Genomic DNA, 22,933 nt, shown 5'->3' with positions numbered 1-22,933 from the left:
TAATCGGCGACAAATATTTAAGCCTCTACATGAATTGTGTGTGCATAACTTTTTTTCTTTCATTATTGCTGCTCATGCAAAAAGTACAATTGAGCTTTCGAGTTTCGGAAAATTGAAACTACTTTCGGTTTTTGTGACAACAACACCACAACTTAAATTTATATAAAATAAATTTCTCAGATTTAAATCGATTTTCATTGCGTCCATCAAAGTGCTATCTCATACATATAATGCATATAGACATGCAATCGAGAATGCAATTGTTTTATTACAGTCGAGAATGAAAATACATTGTTTGAAAATTACATTTCTCCTATTCATGGCATCGTTTTCCATGTCGACGGTGAATTGAGAAAAATTAAAAAAAAATCTCATTTTGTGCTTCATATTCAACTGATAACAATTAAACGACCATTATTTTGATAACCATAACTTTTTTTATTAAATATATATTTAGCTAATTCAATTTGGTACAAAAAGAAACCGTCTTCATTAGCGATAATTTGATTAATATTAACTGAAGCAAACGAATTTTCAAATAGAATCAAAATTTATAAATGTTGATATGAAATCGCATCAAAACTTTTCACTCTCGAATAAATTAATGCTGGATATATGGCTGGTGTTAAATCGAAATCCGACCAAAGCTCTTCATATTTATTTTTTCTCTGCATAATCTGTTGAAAGACGATTGTTCATTTTTATTAGTTGGCACATAATATGAACAATTTAGTAATTTTACCGAATATTTCTTCCACTCTAATTGTGGTATTCGACGTTTTTTCGTATATGACATCAAGAACTGGAGACAAAATGTTGGTGCATCTTTTTCATAATCCGTAAATCCTCGAATTCGCTCTTGGTGGTTGTGGTCTTTGGACTTATTCTTTCGCACCATTATCGTTACCATGTCATTAGAAAATCTTAAATTAAGATTACACATCGTTTAAAAGTTTACTTAATGTGAGAAAACTATTATTATTATTTTTTATCTGTGTTGTAATTTTACTTGTAATTTCCTTTTAGCACATCGTTTCGATGCTTGCCATTTTGTTGTAATTTTCCAACAATCTGCGATGGTTCGTCGGTTGATGTCATCACAAGCACTCCGCCGTCTGGGAAAAATCTTATGTAACGATAATATTCAACTAAATGTACGGGCCGATAAAATTGATCCTAAAAATAAAATTTAAATCCCATTCATTTTGGCACAATGACACGCTATATTCACATTTTATTTTATTTTATTTTTTTCATTTTCAGTAAAATTGTATTTTTATTGATTCAAACCTGAAAACTCCTTTCTCCATATCGTAGGTAACTGGTTTTACTGATGTAGCATCCATTAAAGCATACTCTGGGTCGTTCAATATACATTTGCCGCCATGATGTGTATTTTGAATCTTTTAAAGCGCCAATACTATGACCCCAAACTCTGTATTGGATTTTATTATGCAAATATTGAAATCGAGCAAACACAATGAAAAAAGCAATCCAGAGAATACCGTCAATTCATGCGATTAATTTATCAGATAAATGTTGGTACATTTTGGATTTGGCGACTGGTGTCACACGTGAATCATCAAATTTTAACATCTAATTCAATAAATCCATCGCATGATTTCATTGAGACGCATAGATCCATCAGACGGTATTATCTGGAGGCCCCAAAAAAATATTGAACATTTACTTGAAACAGGCCAGTCTCCAAATTTCCATATCACGAGCCAATAAATAGAATCCTTTACAAACCATAGAACATTGTTCTAACGATCGAACATCAAGATTACTAGAAACCACCTGGGGATGAGTCAGAAACCAAAAATGTAAATAATTGAACAAAAATAAAATAACCAAAAGAATCGATTGCAATGTTTCTGTAATGCTTCAGTATCTTAATACACACCCATCGCAAAATAAACAGTATAATTTCTGTGGGCAAATCTGAGATGTGTCCACCTTCAGTCACAATGACACCAGTATCAGCATTACCCCTGTTCAGTAAATTTCCATTCTCATTGACGATGGACGTTTGAAACCGATGCACCAAATCAACATCACTTAAATCTTCAACATTCTTATTGTCATCACTTGATTGATTAGTTGTTGGATTCGTTTCGACAATATTATTTGCCAAATGAATGGTTGTTTTCAATTTGTCGTACATTTTAAATTCAATGTCCGGATCTATGTGGACTGCCTTTCGATACATTCGCATTGCTTCAAATACTTTGCCTTTTTTCTCCAATTCCACACCTTGCATGAACAACGCTTCGGCCTAAAAAATATTCAAATTTATCAACAAACAATATCGAATTTTCGTATCGATTCCATTAAATAATTACCTGGTCGTTGGATTCATTTTTCTGTTCTTTGCAATCGATTGTCTTCTTAATATTGTCATTTTCCTTGTTTCGTTTTGTTGTGTTCAATTCTTTTTGCCATTTTTCACGAAACTGTTCCAATGTGTCGGGTGGAGAAGAGGAAGAAGATGATTCATCGGACTCATCATCCATTTCCGAAATACTTTCTCTAATTTAAAAAGCAAAAAACGTGAGAACAATAATAATATAAAATTATGTAAGGCAAATTTTAAGGTTAGATTTCACATACCGAGGTGATTGCTAGCCAAACAAATTTTCAGAATAAACTCAAAATGGGGACAATAAAATCACGATAAGAAAACTGAATTACTTTCACAGCCAATAAATTATTGTTCAATACGAACACGCTTTTGGTCATTATTCGATTGGGTTGCTTGAAAACAAACATCAAACGCTCAATGATTGTTTTGGAATCTTTCAATCAACAGATACTTTTCATTTATTCAATTTCTTCTGGATATTCAAACGATTATTTATTTACAAGGATTGCCTGTGATCTTTATTTGATTCAATATGATGAATGATCCATATTTTATGGCGATTCAAATAATATGAAAATAATGACTTCACAATAATAATACACACACTATCTGCGGATAAACAATTTGTTTTGATGGTATGTTGACATTGAACGTCAATGTGTATCGACCATTTTTGACATATATTCCACGTACACATGCATACACACTGTCAAAATATTGTGTATACACAAATACAGGGAGACAGTGAAAGAGAGGAAGAAAAAAGTCTGTCTGCACTACGCATATGTGCATGAAAACTGCTGACATCCATTTAAAACTGAATTATTAATTAGAATTTAATGGACATGCAATGACAAAAATTGAAAGCTGAAAAATTAATTGCGCAAAAAAAAGAAGAAAAATACGAACATTTTCATTATGAATGTTTGTTCGACTTTATTTCTATTTTTACTGTTATGATTTTTTGTGTGTATGTTTCAACTACAAATTTTAAAATATTGTTTTTTTTTAAATATGTTTTCCTTAAAAAGAATACGTGCTGCGTGCAAATATGCTTTGTCTGAAATGAGGGCCAGCGCAAAGCAAAATTTGCAATTTAAAATGCAATCGAATTCTGGTTTAAAATGGTTCAATCACAACGATCTGTCAAAACGGGAACCAGACCGTGATGCAAATCGTAATCAAATCGTTTTTCAATGTTTTCTTCTGTTTATTAAATATTATTTTCAACTCACGATCCAGACGTTGTTTTAAAGTTAAATTCAAACGATTATTTCACTGTTTCTTTAACATTATTAAATGCACGTTACAAATTTAATCTACAATTATCAATGGCATTTTTTAAGGCTACTAAAATTATGGTAAATATAATATATAATTTACGAATCGTGTTCATCTTAAATACTGGATCCTTTCTCTATTTCTCTTTTTTTAGGAGCATTATTATATTTCTGGGGGGTTTGACGGTGCACATTTGATTTTTATTTGTATGTTTTTGGAGCTAATAATGTTCTATGTGGTGTTTGGGAATTAGATCTTGAATTAATTCGTTTCATTCATTTTAAAGCATAAACTCGTTTATGGCATTTAACATCGAATTAATATTATTTTTACTGAAATGTATCACTTAATGGAAGTTCATATTTTGTGTGTCTGTGCATGTAAGTGTGTGTATGTCGTTTGTTATAAAAAATTGTATGAAGTTAGAATAACAGATTAATTAACGTTTCTCTATTTTTCATTTTATTTTACCATTTGTGTAAAATTGTTTCTTTTCATTGTTTTTATCATCATTTTTTTTTTCAACATTACAAAATAAATGCATAATTTTTGCTCATAATTTTCTTTCAAATATGCAGATGTTTCGTATTTCAATGGTTTCTCTTATATTTTCTTATAAAATAAATATTCCCTTTTCTGATATCAAATATGAACTATACATCTACTATATCACGTTCTACGATTAACTTTGGACAGTCGCAAGCCACACGCTAAAAGGATTCATATACAATATGAAAAAAAAAGTTTTTTTTTTCAGTTTTTCTTCTGTGTCTTGTGTGTGTGTTTTTTTTTGTATCAATGGATAATCTATAGATTGATCTATGATTTGAAAATTTTAAAACTTTTCAAGTGAATTGACGATTAGAATATAATATTCGATTTTCACTATTGACTGATAGATGTAATATGTATATTTATAAAGTTTAAATTTCTTTTTGAATAATAATATGCTCAAATCGCATTTTGTCGGGCGTGTCCCAGCAACTCTTTGTACATGTAAATACAAGTACGTTACCAAATTCGATGGGCGATGGTTCGCCATTAACAAACTGCAATTTTGAGATGAGAGTTGGTAAAATTTGCACTTCGCACAGCAATTCGTTGCCACAATACTGACATTTTGGTATGGGTTCTATTAACGGTGCAATTAATAATGGCAACGTATCACGCGAATATCTGCAATAAATGCAAAATGAAATGTTAGCAAATTTATTTAAATGAAATAGTTTAACATTGTTTGTTGTTGTTTTTTTTTCATGTCACCAATGATTTTGGCTTTGCCCATTGTCGATGGTATCATTTGTTTTTTTTTTTTTAGTCTGTCTCTCTTACCGAAGTATTTGTCCAGGATTTTCTTGGATTCGTTCCAAATAGTTGTGAAACATGAGATCACCATGCACGGGAATTGCTTTCTCATATTTTTCGTCATTATCACTTTTCATGGATACAATTCCGCCCGTTACCAAATTGCACGGACTACTCGGATTGGCTTTTTGCTCTAATTGTTTTGTAAGAAAAAAATAATAATTCAAAATCACATTAAATTATAATTCACATATATTCAGATGTTTCAGATGGCTTACTTTCTTCTTCGCCTTGATATTTGTGCAATAATTCTCGAATATGATCATTCGATAATGCACTATTTGATTCAATTGACACATTTTTCTCTTCATCAACGAGAATAAAATAGCTTTTGAGCACCAGATTGTTGATATCTTGTGGAATTGCCCTTGTTTGTTTGAGCATAGCAATTAAATCACGCTCGGGTGCAACGGGCGCATCAACGCACACCATTTCTGATTCTTCACCTTCGATTTCAGCCGATGCACTTGGCGAATTCAGCAATCCCACTGCGCCACCTAATTAATGAATTGAATTTCATTGGTATAATAAAAACAAAACAAAAAAAAATGAGAGAGAGAGAGAGAGAGAAAAAAACCTTGTTGTTCACCACAGTTTGCATTTTTATCATCAATCACTTGTAAGTTATTGAACATTGGAATTGGATCGTCCGTGGAATTACTTTCGTCTTCATCGTCGGACATATTTCGATTTTCATTTTTTGCCATAACAATATTATTGCACACCATGTTGCCATTTTGTTCATTTAAATTATCATCGAGCGGCTGTTGCTGGGCCACCAATTGCATTTGATTACTACAATTGATATTACTTTTATCGAATCCATCACCATCGTCACCAAATTCATCGGTGCCCCAATCATCGGCACCACTACACCACGATGTTATATTTATTGAGTTCACTTGAGTTTTCTTTTTATTCGATGTGCCATTTCGTTCGTAAATCTTTTCTAAATGTTCGATTCGTAAGCAGAGCCAACCTTTCGATTGATTTGAGCATATCGAATTCATGCATGCAAATATATAAAATGTGCGATGAAATTGCGAATTTTCTAATGGTGCATAGATTTGCAGTATTAATGGTCGTATCAAGCCACACAACGGACAAGGCGGTATCGAAAGTTCACTACTTGGCCAATTCTATGAATTTGAGAAAAAAAAAATCCATTTCATATAAAAACGAGACAAAACACATTTTAAAAAAATAACACATATATTAATAAATTAAACCCATGCTGTGTATATGTGTAAGAGTATCTCTTTCTCTTAATTTTTTATAGCACACACACTGGGTGAGATATCAATAAGTCTTTCAAAGAAACTTTTTCTTATACATAACAATGGCATTTACTTACGGGCTTTCCACCAATTTTATTTGTGGTAAAATCAACAAACGAAATTTGTTTATCAGTTATTTGCTCATCATCATAGCCAAGTAAAACTAAAGACGTATTTTTAGCCATAATCAATACGGTTTATCGTATTTAGCGCGTAAATATTTGTTTAATTTTTTTTTTTTTTAATTTTTATGTAATTAAATTTCTTTTGTTTTCGTTTTTGTTTTTCACACGCTCGATTCGTTCTGTGTGAATGGCAACAAAAATGTCCTTTTACTGAAAACAAAAACACGCACAGACCAATCATAAGTTACCTATGTTTTACTGTGCCTCTGAGCACACTTTTTTGACATTTTACCAATAATACAAGATGTGTTCATGTGTTGTCTATTTTCAGGGGGTGCGTTCACATGGCCGAGTATGTATGATAGGTTTGTATGTTCATGGATAAGACTTTTCTTATTTGAATTATGTAAAAATATAAAATGCTTGTGGTTTGTTTGTATAAAATTATATTTGTTTATTTTATTAAAATGTTTAAATTTATATTTAGTTTATAGAAAGGCACATATTCTTTTTTTTTTCATTTAACTGAATTAATTTATATTAAAAATATTATAAGAACCACAATCAAAATTAATTTCGTTTTTTTTCTTCACCATTTAATTTGTAAATTAGTTGTACCGATTTAAGAAAAAAATATCTTTACTGTTTATTTTTCCCTCACAACGCAAAAATCACATAGACAAAAACAAAATTAGAGTAGAGTTATATATTATTATTATTATTCCCAAACAATTCATACGTGATGTAATGTAATTGATGAAAAATGTGTAACACAAAATTTCAATTAATTTTGTGTATGTGTTTTTTTTTCTTTTCAAATGGAATCTAATTCATCTGACATAAATAAAAAATTCTATCTAGTGAAATGGCACTATGCATAATTAGAAAATAAATCAGAACCATTAAAAGACCCAATTGAATCAGTGAAGTTAGATTATTTGTAGCATTGATGTCGGTTGATATGCCATTGTATTTATTTATGCAATGGTCAACGCTACGATTGGGCATTGATTATAAGTCAGTGACGGGTCCAGATAGATTAATCGTACTGGTTCCATTGCTGTTTGTCATAACTTTTGGCGCGACCGATGTGATAGTCGATGTTATTCTTTGCTTTCCCACGGCCAAATCGTCGGCATTGATATTGCTGCCAACGCCACCGCCGTTGCCACTTTTATTGTTGTTTAATCGCATCGCCGATGAACCGGTGCTTATCGTAACTACATTATTGTTATCGTTTGCTTGTGATGATTTCGTTTGCAAAGACTTCATCAAACGATATTCCAAACTGAAAAATATTAAGATTGTGATTAGATTGAATTGATTTTTCAGTGATAAAAATACTCATATTTACTCTTGAATCTTTTTATCGGCTTGTTTATTAGACGCACGCGCATCTTCGAGCTCTCGTCTTAATTCTAGATTATCTTTTTCTATTTGAACAAAATTACTTTCATGACTTTCATTGTTGGTCGCATTTGCATAAATGCCATCATTCGGATGTTGTTGTTGTTGAGCAATATTATTGCGACCAAAGTTCAGATTATCTTCTTTGAGCAATTCATTAAATTGTTGTTGAATTGGACGCAACAGCTCCGTATCGTCGTCTTGATTGAATTTTTGTGGAAAACTACGTCGTTTTTGTGCATCACTTGGTGATAGTGATGGTCGCGTCGATGAATTTTGTCGCAAAAAATTTCGATCGACCACATTGAATGGTGTCGATTGATTTGATTGATTGTATGGCGTGCTCGAATTTGAATTTCCATTATAGTTGAGCAAATGGGACACAATACTTTTTAATGTTTTTACTTCATCTTCCAGTTTTGACACTTGATTCTTCATTTCGAATTTTTCCGATTTCAATTGATTGACTTGAATCTGAAATAAATGAATCGAAAAGCATTAATAATATGTTCTTATTCTTCATTTGATAAATTAATATTGAATAGGAAACACCGAATTGGTTCTCTCTCACGCTTACTTTCATTTCTTCCAAGTCACGCATCATTTTTAGGTTTGATTCGCTCATCGACCATGAACGCTCCTCGACCAATGCACGTACACGACTCAATAACGCCTCTTCCCGTATGCGAGCCGCTTCTTTAACTTCTCGCACAACATCAGTCATACAACCCGGCGTATACACACCTGTAAATGCACACACGCACACCAAAATACATCATAAACATTAATTAATCAATTCATATGAAAACTCATTTTGCGCATCGCATGCCAACATTTACTCAACCTCTCGAGCGTATGAATGCATTTGCAAGCAATTTAAAAATATAAAAATAAATATGAATTTGAACGAATAAATAACAATAATAACGAAAGAGATAATAGATTCAATGATAAGAACAACAGAACATTGTCGTTTATTAAGTGCAAATGCTTGAAGATTAGTGGTAGTTTTTCTCAATTATACACTCGATATACATTTTAAATTTATTGAATAATTACAACGAAAAAATGCAAATAACTACGGTTTCATTTGAAAATTGTGATGTATCGCATGGACTCGATTCGCGCTAATTCATTTTAAATTGCAGCTTTGCTTGAACTTATTCACGATACATTTGTTTCTTCGATGCTTTTTTTTTTGGTAAAAATAAAGAGGTCAAGATCGATACATTAAAACGAATCGATTCAAATCGGAGTGTATGCTATATATATAACTGTGTGCTTGCTCGTAGCGCATTGATGTTATTCTCTATCAATTGATATTCGATTTACCTGAGTGATATGTTGGTGCTGGACTATGTGCTCCAAATGTATATCCCAAGGGCTGGCTGTGTGTGCTAAAGCCACTTATGCTATCTCTACGATTTCTTAAATCCCAATTTGGTGCATGTTTCAACGTTTCAATTTCAACTTGATAAATAACAACGACACAAACAATTACGAATAATGCGAAATTATTCCCAAAAAAAACATCAAATCTAATTGAAAAACTTTATACATATTGTTGTTGTGATGTGTATTCTACAAAATAAGTGTATATTTTTCAAACGGTCAATTTTATTTTGACTGGACAGATAGAAAATCTAACTACGTTTCTACGCTCTAATCATGTGCTTGAGATCAGAATGCGTCTTTGAAAGTAGGCGAAATCGATGTTGTTCACCTCTTTTCGAATGTTCTGACTGCTGTGTGTATAGCGATTCTGACGTTTTGATCAGTTCTAAGTTAGAACTTCTAACTACACATTTTTGTTGTTTTATACACTTATTTGCCGCACACATAAACACACAATGTGTGTTGTAACAGCTAAATGTCTACTCACTTTTTGTATCATTTAAATTTCGGCATATTTTGGAATTTGTTTCGTGTAGAATATTAATTTGTTTGATGAGCGTGGCGATCAGCTTATTTTGATCGGATTGATTTTTCAAATTGCTTTTATCACCATCATTTTGCGTTTCATCCTCTAAATTGGCGGCCAAACATGGATCGCTAAATCTATAAAAAAAAAAAAATATTGAAATAGACCAAATGATTTAGTGGGCAATAATTTTGATGATTCTTTTTATTTTCTTCTTCACAAACATGAGGAAGAACCAACAAAAAAAGAAGAAAATTACCGGCGATTGTCTAAACCATCGAGCAAATCATTTTGTGAAGAGCTTCGATTCGTGTCGGTGTTTAGATTAACGGCAGGCGGAAGACTAGTGAATTCGGAATGGTGACTGGGTATTTTCATTGAAGCTGAAGGTGATGCAAAATTGGCGGCTCGAAAATATGGCGACGTTTCAAAATTATTGACATATGCGAAATTACTTTGGTTCTGAACGTTGATGAATAAACACACATACATACAAAAACGAAACAAATGAATTAATTAGTATTTGATTATGTTTAATGTAAAAGTAATAGTTTAAAAAGAACTTACTTGAAATTCAGATGGCATCATGCGAAGCAGATTGACGGGCGGCATTACAATTCCCATTGAACCCAATCCATTTGTATTGTTGATGACATTTCGTGTGGGACCGTCTAAAAATTCCGTTGATGATACTGAAAATGTTTTTGGTGAATCTTTCATGGTGGCATTCAGCCATTCATCCAGATGACTTGTACGATTTGCATCGTTATTTGTGTTGCCATTGTTGCAATTGTTATTATTACTGTTTAGCCAATCGTCCATTGACTTTATAAATTGATTATTATTATTATTATTATTTAAATTGTGTGTGCTACCGTTTGCACTGTTGGCCGGATTGGGTTTACAATACTGTTGCGGTGTATTCATGTTTGATGTTGATAATTTCGGCTTTTGACGTGTTCGCTTTTGATCTAATATTGAATGATATAAATTTTTTTTAATTATCTAATCATAGTGTATTAAATAAAAAAAACACACACACAAATTAATATATCAAGTAGAAAAAATGGGTGCAAGAGTGAGTAATAAAAATACCACCAAAGGTTAAAGAGAGATTTAGCTACAATATTTTATTTAAAATTGCACTCCAGCACACGCACGAGCAATTTTTGTGTATTTTATGTGCGCCGTCGATGGGTATCTACCGCATACTCCAGAAAGTTCTTTTTTTTGTGTGTTTCAAATGTGTTAAATGGTTGCTTGCGAAATAGAAATATGAAATGACCATGTTTTTTATTATTATTATTTGTTTGTTTTGCGATCATCACGATCACACAAGCGACGACGACGCAATGAAACGTGTATGACTCAATTACGACGACAAAAATAGCGATCTCCAGTTCTAAGACAGTTTTTTTTGTGACGTTTGAGATGTTTCATGTTTTATTGTGTTTTTTTTTATTTATGTAATCTTGCGAACATGTGTGTATAGAGAAAAAACACATTTATATGTATAAAAATATATACACATGATTGGAGCAACAAGACGAGATTCATAGGCTACATCGGAATAATATGGTTTGCACATCAAAATCCACGATGAAGACAAAAAAATAATAATGTGTGTAAAAGCAAAGCAACACGAAGCACATAACAAAAAATTATCATGTGCACAAGATGTTAACAATGTGTCATAGTGAATGTCTCACACAGTGACCAAGAGAGGTAGAAGTTCAACGCCGCAACAAAATATAATGTACATTTAACATGATGCAAAGATCACGATCAGTTTGTTATTTTTATGCGAAGTGTGTCGTCTGTATTTGGGCGTCTGACTCTTTTTAAATTTCGTACATACTTTAATGCATACACACACACACAGTGAGAGATATCGCGATGGAATGTAGTTCAGATCGGATACAATATTCGATCAATTTAAAGTAGCGCATAGAAAACCAGCTTCCAAAATATGCATATGAATACATTCTCTTGGCTGAGTAGGAAAAAAAAGGTTTCATGCCATGGAGAAAATTGCGATTAGGTGTGTGTTTTTTTTTTTCGTTGTTTTTCTTTTGCGCTCGTTATTCGAATCAATGCTCACAACATATTTTTTTCGCTCTCGGTAAATTTAAAACGAAAAAAAAGTGAATAGAATGCTATGAAGTAAATTGTGTATAGATTACGTATATCGTTGGTTGGGAAGTTGTTGCTATATGTGTGCAGCTATAAGGTGAGCCATGGTATGCCGCGATTCTGTCGTTGCATTCGAAAACGAACCGAAAAGAGTTGGAAACATTTGTTATACATGGATATGGTTGGATGAGTACAACATAAAATGCAACCAGCAAAGCACCGCGTACTAAAATTTTCGTGCTTGAAACAAAAAACGAACAAACAAACAGCAACAACGATGCAAAAGGGACACAAACAACAACAGAACGGTACTCATGAATGGCAAAAGAGACACATTCTGACATTAGCGCTCGAACATATTATAGAATTCGTGAACTCATATCTAGGTGTACAACACTCATCATCATTTACACCGGGGCATAACAATACGGTGACCAAACGTATGCACGCGCCTCAATTGAATTAAATGAAGAAGAAGAAAAACGAACAACAACAAATAAGCCAAGCTAATAAATAAATAAACAAACAAGCGGATCTACACACTGTGAGTAAGAATTTGGACACCATCGATTTCAATGGCAATTTAAAACCATTGCACAAGCTCAAATGCACATGGCTACAAACAATCAAATGCATACACGAATTGAATTAAACGATCGTAGCTGCTGCTGTAGTTTGCCGTTGCTCAGGTTTTTTTTCGTTTGTTTATTGTTTAATTTGTTCATACTTTTGATATGGTTCGTTAATTTTCGTCTGTGCAATTGTCGTAAATGGCCTAAAATTAGAAATATACCTTTTATTATATTTTATTTGAACTTTGCCAGCTACATTTTCGGAATGTTCTTGTCGGTATGAATTTTTAATTTCCCTTATTGCGAGCGCCCTTTTTTTCACTCGAAATAATTGATTCAACTGTCTTACCGTTTTTTCCATTAAGCAATTGATTAATAATTCCATTTCAATTATATATTGTTAGCCGTGTAAATTTGATTGGGCAATTTGGATTGTTTACAAATTAGAAAACAACCTTGTAATTGGGATTGACGAGAGTTGAAAAAAAAACGATCAAATTGAAAGCGATTCAACGGAAAAGAAGTGGTATGTTTTTGTGTTCAATTTTCGCTGTCAAGTGGGCTAAATCTAGAATTCGAGTAGGATTCGATTGAATTTTTTCTTTCATTGCGACCAATTTAATTCAGTAAAACGCCTAATGCGTCCATCAACAATCGAATTGGCGTCTATTTCATTTGGGAATCGATTCAATCGCTTTTTACCCATAAATAGAATTATTCAACAATCGACAGATTGATACTTCCATGACTCTCTCTTTCTGTTTGTGTGTATGAGTCATGGTATTACTATTGTTGGCATTTTTTGTGCGAATATTCAACAAGAATGAACAGTGAATAATGTTTGCAAATCAAAGTGAACAAAAATGGGGGCCTTGTATCGCTGAAATTGTGAACTAAAACATTAGTTTGCGGTATTCGCGCTTCTTTTTCACATACCTCTCATATTTATCTGAATAGCATGGCATGCAATAGCATGGTTTTGTTTGCAAATTGGTTGCCATGCATAGGCCTTCCACCGAATATTGTTACGAAGTCAACATCAACAGTATCCAGCATAGCATTTGTGTAAATAATGATAACAAAATGAACGAACACGAAAAAAGAAAAAAAAAACTTGCATGTTCAAACAAAAGACTCATTCAAAATCTCTGAGAAATTACGAGGCACGAAAAACGCAACCGTAAAAATTCAACGCGAATGAAACAAACAAAACGAAAAAAAAAAGCTGCAAAAAGCAAAAGTAAAAACTGCCAACGATATTATATCATTCGAATGTTTTTTTCTTTGATTTTATTTTTCTGTTTTTTTTTTCTTTGCCTCTTTCATTGTTCGCGTTATGTTCAATGTTATGTTTCCCAAGATGTGCCGGAAAACAAATGATTGCGGATGGTATTCGAAGAATGGGTGTACCAATCTACGGATGGCCGTCAAAGCATTAGCATTGGTGCAAATAGAGCATGTTGTGCGTGATGTTTGTTCACGTGCATCGTTCATCATAATATTGAGAGCCATCGAGATCATCCGCGAGGGAAAAAAATATTATAAATATAGCGACGATATGCGGTCAACCATCAGATCGACGAAGGAGACCAATGTGAATTTAATTGTATAAATTAGAAATTTAATTGTTTGCAATTTCTCACCAAACGTGTTAATTATCGCTTAAATTATAAATGCCAAGTATAGCAAAAAAAAAACTGTAATAACAATAGCAAAAACATAATGAAATATCAGTTAAACAAGATACTATATAGTATATACCCGGTGTGTTCATTAGTTTTATTGCCTTATTACTAAACGACTACGTGAACCGAACCGAACCCAAACCAAAAAATAAAAATAAAATGAAAATAAACTAAATTAAAAGGAAAGAGAGAGAAAATAACGAAAATAATAACAGCACCAGCAATCGAATTAAAATAAAGTAACTGTGAGTTGAGTGAGAAAGAAACAAAACCGAAAAATATACAGGCTACACTAATAAAGAAAGACTCACTTTTACAGTTTAAATTATCGCCGAAATCCGTATTACTTTTTGGTGCAGCCGTAGCAGATGTTCCGCTTAGGTTAACTGCATTTGAGGCGTTCATGCTAGCGCCATTGGTTACATTATTATGACTAGGTATATTTGAATTATTTCCGTTGACCATTTTGTTGGCAACTGTTGACGATGCTTTTGTGACGTGTGTTGTCATTGAATTTATTTTATTTGTCTGACTCATTTAGAAATGTTCAAATAAATGAAAACGAGATAGGCTGAAAACCAAAGAAAATCATCTTATTGATCATCCTAGTATAATTCATAATATATAATTTCTCATGTTCTTTGAAAAAGTGTCTATCATTCGTAGTTCCATAAAATATTGAAATCTTCACCAATTTCCACCAAGTGAAAATGGAATGACAGTGACGGAAATATGAAATAAAATCGGTTCGTGTGATTCTTTTGGCTGATAAGGAGATTGTGTGTACATTCACACGGATGATTATTTTCAAAATTAATTATGGTTCAACGTTTTCCATGGGAATTGATCGTTCTGTCGCATTTTGTGGTTGTTATCTTTTCTCTTCCATGCTCTGTTCGAGAATGCGATTCTTTCGTTTCGGCATAAATTTTTGTTCAATGTTTTTTTAAGTCATTATGACTGTTTGAATGGGCTTTCTTCTCTCATTTTAATGACCAAATTGGATAATCCAGAGTTTCTCTGTCAGTGTCGTTGTCTTAGCGCTGAGAAACATTCACATTTTTGCATTCGACTATGTGAATGGTTAATTTGAGACGAACACATAAGATGTAAGAGGGAAAAAGAAACATATTGTACCTCAATGCCAATCACATCACCACTTCACGTAATTGCAGCCAATTACATTTCGTTACTCACTTTGATCTTACAATCAATTGTTGTGATTTGTATGAATTGAATAGCTGAATAGATGAATTATTGAAATAAAATCATAGCGATAATACTTTAGCACGCAAATGAAATGAATTCTCTTCTTCTTCTTCACTTAACCTTTTGTGTATGTTCTTAAGCTTTGATTTAACAAAATGAAAGAAAAAGAAAGACCACTGACATCTCTTGGAATGTCGAGTTTTCTATTGAAATAGATTGTACGGTGCTTATCTCGTGATTATTCATCGGGTTTTGAATGAAATGAATATACATACATAAGAAAAACGATCACTTAAAGTATATGGCATTTTCGATCGTGGGTTTTCTTCTTATTTACTGTGTGCGTGTTTATGTAGTTTTTTATTTACCTTCTTTCATTTACAATAAGGAGAAAGTACACACGCTGTCGCGTTTTAGTTGTTTTGTCATGATTTTCTGTGGCTGAACTTAACAAGATGCTGTGCACAGCAAGTACAAGCATATCGATCTTTTATGTCTTGTTGGTGCTGCTTGTTGATGGTTTCTCTCTGTCTCTTAATTTCCATCGCTTGCTCTTTCTTTTCCGTTTTTTTTTTATATTTCGGATAAGTGAAAAAAATGAATGTGATAATCGATCGTGTTTGCTTCTGGTAAACATTATTCTCGTGTTTACAGTATCTTTAATAAAACTCAATGCAATTTTACGATGATGATCATTTCTTTATCTCTTCATACGGATGCAGATATTTTAACATATATTCGGAGCAATCGACTCAATATTAGACATTTTCAAAAGATTATGATAATGGCGCCTATCGATCAAAAAACATTTCTTAATCTTTTCTTTCTTCAATTCACATTAACAGATTAAGATTTTCTTGACGTTGTTCAGATTTGATAGGAATGAAGTCGCTTATGTTTGTATAAATATGTGTGAAAATGCATGGAATGCATGCATCAACGCAAAATAAAAACACATCGAAATTCGCTTCGAATTCTGAATATTCAGATCGAAAAAAAAACATGCGAAATTAAAAAACTGGATTTTTATGCATATTATATTGAATTGGGCGCACAATATAGTAAATCGAAACTATAAAAACAAAACAGTCAACACACTGCATGCAACACAATCGAATGCTTTATCCTTCACATTCGTATCGTGTGGAACTCATGCATCAATTCCACTACAAACATTCAATCATGTTTCCTCTCTCACTGTGTGTGAGCGCCAACAGAAATAGCAGCAACAATAACAGCTATAAGCTGATTTTTATTGCACAAGGTAGTTGTTGGTCACCTAACAATTTGGTCATAAAAAAATTGATTTTAACCAGGCGATTAAATGTTTACAGAAAATAAACTAAAATGGTGTTATTAATCAACATTTTTTTAAATGGCATTATGTATTTATGAGAAATGTCGCATGCCACACGCTGCAATCGGATAAACAATATCGATCGGTTGAATACTTTGGTCGATGCCAATTTCAACTTCCATAACTTTATACACAGTCTCTTTCTCTCTCTCTCTCTCTCTCTCTCTTTCTCTCTCTCTTTTCACTACAATGTCCATTCTCTGTTTACTCATTCTGTCTCGGTTTCACTCAGAATTGATTGCACAATACTACAACGGATATGGATGGACAACGCGATATTGAATGGTATTGGTGTGTTGTCGATGGCCATCGTTTTGGTTACTCGTTGCGGATATTTAAGAAAAAATAAAAACAAAAAACGACCAACTGAACGTCATTTACAAGTGGCTCTCTTTCACCAGCCACACAGTGTTTATTAATTTTAAGCGATTTTCGCTCGGCGATGCATAGAAAATGCTAAGTTTCTTCGCTTATTTATCCTCTGACCAAGAAGAGGAGGAAGAAAAAGATGAAGAACATTGGTTTATTTTTCTTCACTCTGCATACCGCGAGTATGCGTTCAATGTGTGTATGTAAATTTTATAATCAAACGCGCAAAAATACCGAAACAATACACACAACAATAAATTACAGCAATGGAACACACTAAATGGGATCTCATAATATAATAATGGCAAAACATAAGCACACATAAATATTCGCCAGTATGGAAATGAAATGTTTCGCATTGAGCTATTTCAAAACAATTCTTTTTTTTTTCTTCTTCATTTTCTTCTTCTTCTTTTTATTCATAAAGAAAATAGTGTGTTTGCGCGTTTTCTCATTTGTGGGTTATATATTATTTTATTTGCTTTACTCTCTCTCATTCTCTATCTATCTCTAGCTTCGCTTTTGTATGTGGGTACATTATATTGGATTTGTAAGAAGAAAATGTTCTTGGCTTTTGCATTTTCTGTTTTCTTTTCTCTATTTTCACTCAATTGATCTTGTTGATTCCGTTCTTATTTTTCAAGTATTCCTAATATAATGTTGAAACATTCTTTGGTAAAATTATATGCTTTATACACCGCGGATTTTTGTTATCATTAAAGTCGTTGCCGTTGCTTGTCGTACCATTGGTTTTGGTGATTTGCGCGTTCATTAGATAAAAAAAAAACTGTTTCTGGTTTGTTTTTCTCCTCTTTTGGAGCACCAACAACAAATAACAACCAAATTAAAAAAGAACACGTAACAAGACACTACGATTAATAGACAAAAAAAAATAAAATTAGGTTGAGAATTACCAATCGAATTGCGGTTTCACGTTACAAGTTTTGACGAAAAACATTAACATACAAAACAAATTAACACAAAACAACTGATCGAATATTGTAACGCATTCGTTGTCGTTGTCGCTGTCGTTGTTCTTTCCGAAAAACACTACACAAATACTTTTTACAAATTTTTTTTTTTTCTCTTTTGTCTGGCCAATATTTTACTCAATGCCAAACACACCGAATGATATTTTAAAATATATTTTTTTCTTGGATTTTGCTAGTCACCGAATTCAGTGACTCGAGATTTGTTGGGGCGTCACGGCCATACAAAAACTTGTACAATCTCATCGAACACTTTGAATGTCTACCTTATTTAGTTGCATCGATGTGTGTTGAATTAATTTATTTGCCTTTTTATGTTCTTCCTTAAATAAATACGTATTTTAGTTTGAGAAAATAAAAAACAAACGTGTAATGACTAAAAATCAAGAGACAGACATCGCAAAAACAAAACACACACACTAAATGCACTTTGTGTGCATGTTGCTTTTATTTTCGTTTAAATTCGCTTATAATCTTCTTCTTATTTTTTTTTTGTTGCACAGCGCACACAAACACTTTATTTTACATCACAAGACTTACGACTGCCAAAACGTCACGAAACATAGGTATTTTTCTGCTGACAGTTCGCGTTTGACTGAGAGAACAAACAACATTCAATGAATGTTTGTAAACGCACACATGTCGGTTCGTTGGATTCGGTTTGGTTCGCAACGTCGAATGCTTTACAATGACGCACAGCGCTACATCTGAAATCGTACAACCGATTTAAGCACATTCCAAATGGAGACGCCACAACACATTTTAAAAACTTTCACACATCGTTTTGTAGTATGGTGTTTTAGTGTTATTCTCATTTATTTTGCCGGTTCTGCTGGCATTGCACTGTAGATAATCAAATGAAGGGAAACAAAAGACGCATGAAATTGTGTCGGTGTAAGTAAGTTATTCTTGATTTTTATTCGAGATCTACATTCATTTAGTATTTTATTAAATTATTCGGAGAAGATTATAAATCTGCACATTTTGCTCGGTTTTGTGCAAACATTAGCACGGGCTAACTGTCCAGCTGCTGCTATTGTTGATTGCCATTCAATAGCAGCTGGTGAATATGACCTTTGGCTCATTGCTTTTGTAATGAACGCTTAGGATTTTAGGCATGACATTTGTATTCCACCCTCCATTTGTTCTCATCCAGCTAGACAGTTAGATCATGGTAAGGTTTGATTTTGTATGTTTGTGTTTGTGTGTATGTGTACCTTTAAAAACTCTTTGAACACGTGCATTCTCATGTGAAATTAGATATAAAATTTTTGATTCGATTTTTGTGATTTTCCATTTTGGTATTATTATTTTTTTTTTGCCACACAAACTAACCTAAACGATTGATGCCAAATATTAAATTAATAGTTTTGACTTAAATGCAAATATTGATAGCCTGAAGCCTATTTACATGAAAGTTAATGGATTCAGCTAAACACAATATACAATATAAATTTGAGTAAATTTCGCTTAGCGATTGTGCTATAGAATTAGAGAAATCGTGTTCCAACGGATTCACTATTTTTAGGTGAAAAAAAACTTTCCAATGGAGCATGTTTTGATACATTTTTTTTCGTTGTTGAAGAAAAATCCGGAAAATAAAAAGTACACAGCTGGTGACTCATTGAAAGTGAAAAGATTTTTTGTTTGTTTGAAATAATTATTTTGAACTTTTAAATTTTTGTGTGTGTTCGACAATCTGGTCGTGATAAAAATGGCGTTAGAATCATTTATTTATGGATTAACTAAAGCCGTCCAAGACGTCGTAACACACGCCACCGCTAGTCCTTTCCGATCGTATTTAATATGCTGTTCAAACGAATAAGACATTGAACGGCAATTTTAAGTTCATTGTCAACCAATTTTTCAATAAAATCATCAAAGCTGATGTTAAAATTTTGATCGATTTTATTATCTGTGCATTCATCTGCCTCCTCCCACAACAATCGATTGTAGCTCGGATGAGTTTGTACTGGGTTGTTGTCCGATATGTTTTGTGAAGATGTCTCTATTGATCGTCGTAATGTTTGAATCTGTTCAATAACGGCTATATATTTCGGTTGTGTCAATTGTCGTATTTTATACTGTCGATCCGATACGAATTTGCCCAAAAGAAAACCTGAAAACAATAAATGAATTAATTACGATTCAATATGGTTGTAAAAATTTTTGGCACGATATTCAAACCATAGCTTACCAAGTATAAGTGTAAAAAATGATGCACTAAAGATCAAGCTGACGCACGTTCTTTTGCTTATATAGGTCCGAATATCGCGGTCGTCGTTGATTTGCATGGCTGTTTGGTAACTTAAAACATGATGCATTTCTGATTCATTAGATTTGTGTGATGTAGGTTTATTTTTTTGTGTGTCGATTAGTTTTTTTTTTTTTTTTGAAATGAAAGAGGTGCCAAGTGCATTAAAATTAAGAGAAATTCCATAAAATAGTCCAATATGTGCGAATAGTATATAAATTGGCTTACTGTGATCGATGTTGTGTTGGTATGAAGAAAAATATATTATAAATTTGTGCAATATGCGTGCAGTATGGTATGTGCGTGCTTGGCGTCACGTGCTTCTTGCTTCGAAAGTCGGTCAAATTGTTGGCATCGTCTACATTTTATGACTCAACTTAACTGCCATTCCAATTTGATAAACCGATAAATGTGGCAAGACAGTTATTAAAATGCCTGTGATAAATGAAAATTACGTTGAAATTTATTGAATCGCAACGATTCAGAAAAGTGTTTTATGTTCTAAGCTCCCCTCCGCAAGATAATCGGTTGATAAACAGAAAAAAAAAACAAATCAAAATGTTTGCCATTAAATTCATGGATGAACCAATACACAATGTTTTTGATGTTCATTATAGATATGAAGATGATTCTGTCTCTGTTTGGCTATTTCCTTCCTTCTTCCACGCATTTCGTTTAGTCATATTAAAATGATTTACTAACGCTCGCATATGACTTGAATTTTAGTCTATGAATTGCGTGCAAATTATTCGAATTTTTTCTTTATTTTTATCTCTCCCTTTCCATGTCGATTTTTTTGAATGTTTGTATGCGGAAAGTTAGTTGGTTTTTTAACATTTTATTTGGTTTTTTCTTGTCATGCACGACACTGAGTCAGTGGCACCAACAACGTATCCTAATCTCACACGGCATATGAGCATATGGCATTCTGCAAAAATGTCTATCAACAATTGATATTTTGCTATGGAAACTTGTCGAAATAATATTGATAATTTCTCTTTATGCTGTTGTCGTTGTTATTATTATTTTGAAATTTCTTTCGGATCGTTGTGCTTTGTATTTTTGCTGTTAATTCACATTTTCAGACAATAAAATCAAACGCAAAATAAGCGTATGTTTACACTGCCACGATGATAGTATGTGTAATTTATCGTTAACGAGACACACACACACATATATATATACAAGCAAAAAACAAAATATTGCGTGACATTTGAACATAAAAAAATCATGTATTTAATACAAAGTTGTAATCAGCATAGAGAAAAACTAAAAGTTCTAAACATTATTTACAAAATATATTGTAATATCTAATTTGGTTGTGCGATGCGATTGTGACAAAGGAATTTGTCGATTGAAATGAAACAAAAAGAAAAACCGTCGTTAAACAACATTTTACTATGTTTAGGATAAACAACAAAGTGGTATCAATAAAAATTTCATCAAACAAACAAAATGTATTACATTTTTATTTATTTTCCCCAGGGAGTCCAACAAACGATTTCGTTCAACTAATTAAATAACGAACACTACTTAAAAAAAACTATATAAGCACATATTTATGACTCAAACAATGCGAAATATTGCACATATTCGCAACAAATCAATGGTTAATGAGAATGTCGACAAACAACATTGAGGGCCAACCAAGACTTTGAATATTTTTTCCGTTAGTCTCTAAAAATATTTTCATTTTATATTTATCGAATTGCAAGCGAACTAAAATGTATGGTCAACACTCAAATCGATTGACACAAATCGAACAGATGTTATGACTAAAGTCTTGCAAACCATATGATCGTTATTTTCCTGTCACATTCTCGATCAACTGAGATATTTGTAGCGTCTGCTAAGTGTAAAACTTTAAAACAAGTTCAAATAACTTTTATTGGCACATACAAATCTTCACCAAATTACAATTTGAGTGAACAACGTTGAATGGTTTAAAAAGTGACTTCATAACCAAAGCGAAAAAAAGAGACGAGAAGTGCAATTGCACTTTAATTATGGATGTGTGTATGTGAATGACACACGAAAAAAACTACAAATAAATATTATTTTTAATGAAACAAATACTACCAAATACACAAACGAATGATACAAATCAAATTGAATATTGAATCTTTCAGAGTAATAACAACAAACTGATGATGAACTAAATATCATTTACTGAACAAATAAAATTCCAGTGATAGAAGCCAACAAAGAAAACGTGTTTAACCAATTTGACAAAAAAATATAAAAAAAAACGTCGAGAAAAGAATGAAATGAGAATTTTGAGGAAATATCGCCACTTTTTTTAAATTTTTGTGCAAAAAACAAACTCCAAGTTGAAATAAAATGCTGTTTGTATATCGATGTGATACTTACGTTTTATCAACACGAATAGAAAATTGTTACTGCTCGCATAGAATTGTTCTCCATGCAATTTTCCCCCGCGCGCGCAATACAACAGCGACTGTAAAGTGAAAAATTTCCATAGAACATCAAAAAGCATTAGCTGTTGATGCCATACAAACAACGCTTCATCACCAAACCAACGAAAGAACGAACGAGTGAGCAAAACGACCGAACGAATGAAAATAAAAATGGCAAACGAACGAGCAAGTATGTTCAACGCCTGC

The 22,933-nt window shown here is 32.6% G+C and overlaps 4 protein-coding genes across 10 annotated transcripts; all 4 read right to left on the bottom strand.

The window, feature by feature from the left end:
* Positions 1-417: 417 nt before the first annotated feature.
* LOC116345970 (F-box only protein 9) lies at positions 418-3,007 on the bottom strand. Of its 2 annotated transcripts, none has more exons than XM_031775814.1 (8): positions 2,614-3,007; positions 2,346-2,526; positions 1,907-2,278; positions 1,691-1,800; positions 1,291-1,435; positions 1,010-1,176; positions 743-923; positions 418-677 (listed from the first exon to the last, which is right to left on the bottom strand). In XM_031775814.1, the coding sequence occupies exons 2-8, from the start codon at positions 2,514-2,516 to the stop codon at positions 552-554; spliced, it is 1,272 nt and encodes a 423-aa protein (XP_031631674.1). In that variant the 5' UTR covers positions 2,517-2,526; positions 2,614-3,007; the 3' UTR covers positions 418-551. The 2 variants fall into 2 exon arrangements, with proteins under 2 accessions (XP_031631674.1, XP_031631673.1); XM_031775813.1 differs by having other exon boundaries at positions 2,346-2,532; positions 2,614-3,006.
* A 1,422-nt stretch (positions 3,008-4,429) lies between these two features.
* LOC116345969 (programmed cell death protein 2-like) lies at positions 4,430-6,666 on the bottom strand. The gene is made up of 5 exons (XM_031775812.1): positions 6,366-6,666; positions 5,589-6,150; positions 5,230-5,508; positions 4,979-5,144; positions 4,430-4,822 (listed from the first exon to the last, which is right to left on the bottom strand). The coding sequence occupies exons 1-5, from the start codon at positions 6,471-6,473 to the stop codon at positions 4,570-4,572; spliced, it is 1,368 nt and encodes a 455-aa protein (XP_031631672.1). The 5' UTR covers positions 6,474-6,666; the 3' UTR covers positions 4,430-4,569.
* A 356-nt stretch (positions 6,667-7,022) lies between these two features.
* On the bottom strand, positions 7,023-18,647 carry LOC116345964 (myb-like protein D). Of its 6 annotated transcripts, XM_031775795.1 has the most exons (10): positions 18,596-18,647; positions 17,981-18,378; positions 14,443-14,702; positions 10,309-10,712; positions 10,001-10,203; positions 9,703-9,878; positions 9,153-9,290; positions 8,398-8,564; positions 7,768-8,294; positions 7,023-7,701 (listed from the first exon to the last, which is right to left on the bottom strand). In XM_031775795.1, the coding sequence occupies exons 3-10, from the start codon at positions 14,666-14,668 to the stop codon at positions 7,425-7,427; spliced, it is 2,118 nt and encodes a 705-aa protein (XP_031631655.1). In that variant the 5' UTR covers positions 14,669-14,702; positions 17,981-18,378; positions 18,596-18,647; the 3' UTR covers positions 7,023-7,424. The 6 variants fall into 6 exon arrangements, with proteins under 6 accessions (XP_031631655.1, XP_031631653.1, XP_031631658.1 ...); XM_031775793.1 differs by lacking the exon at positions 18,596-18,647 and having other exon boundaries at positions 17,981-18,561; XM_031775798.1 differs by lacking the exons at positions 14,443-14,702; positions 18,596-18,647 and having other exon boundaries at positions 17,981-18,558.
* A 292-nt stretch (positions 18,648-18,939) lies between these two features.
* Positions 18,940-22,707, bottom strand: LOC116345976. The gene is made up of 3 exons (XM_031775823.1): positions 22,680-22,707; positions 20,253-20,351; positions 18,940-20,174 (listed from the first exon to the last, which is right to left on the bottom strand). Exons 2-3 carry the CDS (start codon positions 20,347-20,349, stop codon positions 19,837-19,839), a joined length of 435 nt encoding a protein of 144 aa, XP_031631683.1. The 5' UTR covers positions 20,350-20,351; positions 22,680-22,707; the 3' UTR covers positions 18,940-19,836.
* Positions 22,708-22,933: the final 226 nt, after the last annotated feature.

This window comes from Contarinia nasturtii, unplaced genomic scaffold (genome assembly GCF_009176525.2).
Source record: "Contarinia nasturtii isolate CC-2019 unplaced genomic scaffold, AAFC_CNas_1.1 Cnas_scaffold_1371, whole genome shotgun sequence".
NCBI classification, from domain to species: Eukaryota; Metazoa; Arthropoda; class Insecta; order Diptera; family Cecidomyiidae; genus Contarinia; species Contarinia nasturtii.
Note: the sequence above shows the minus strand (reverse complement) of the source record. Positions and strands in the feature narration are given on the sequence as shown.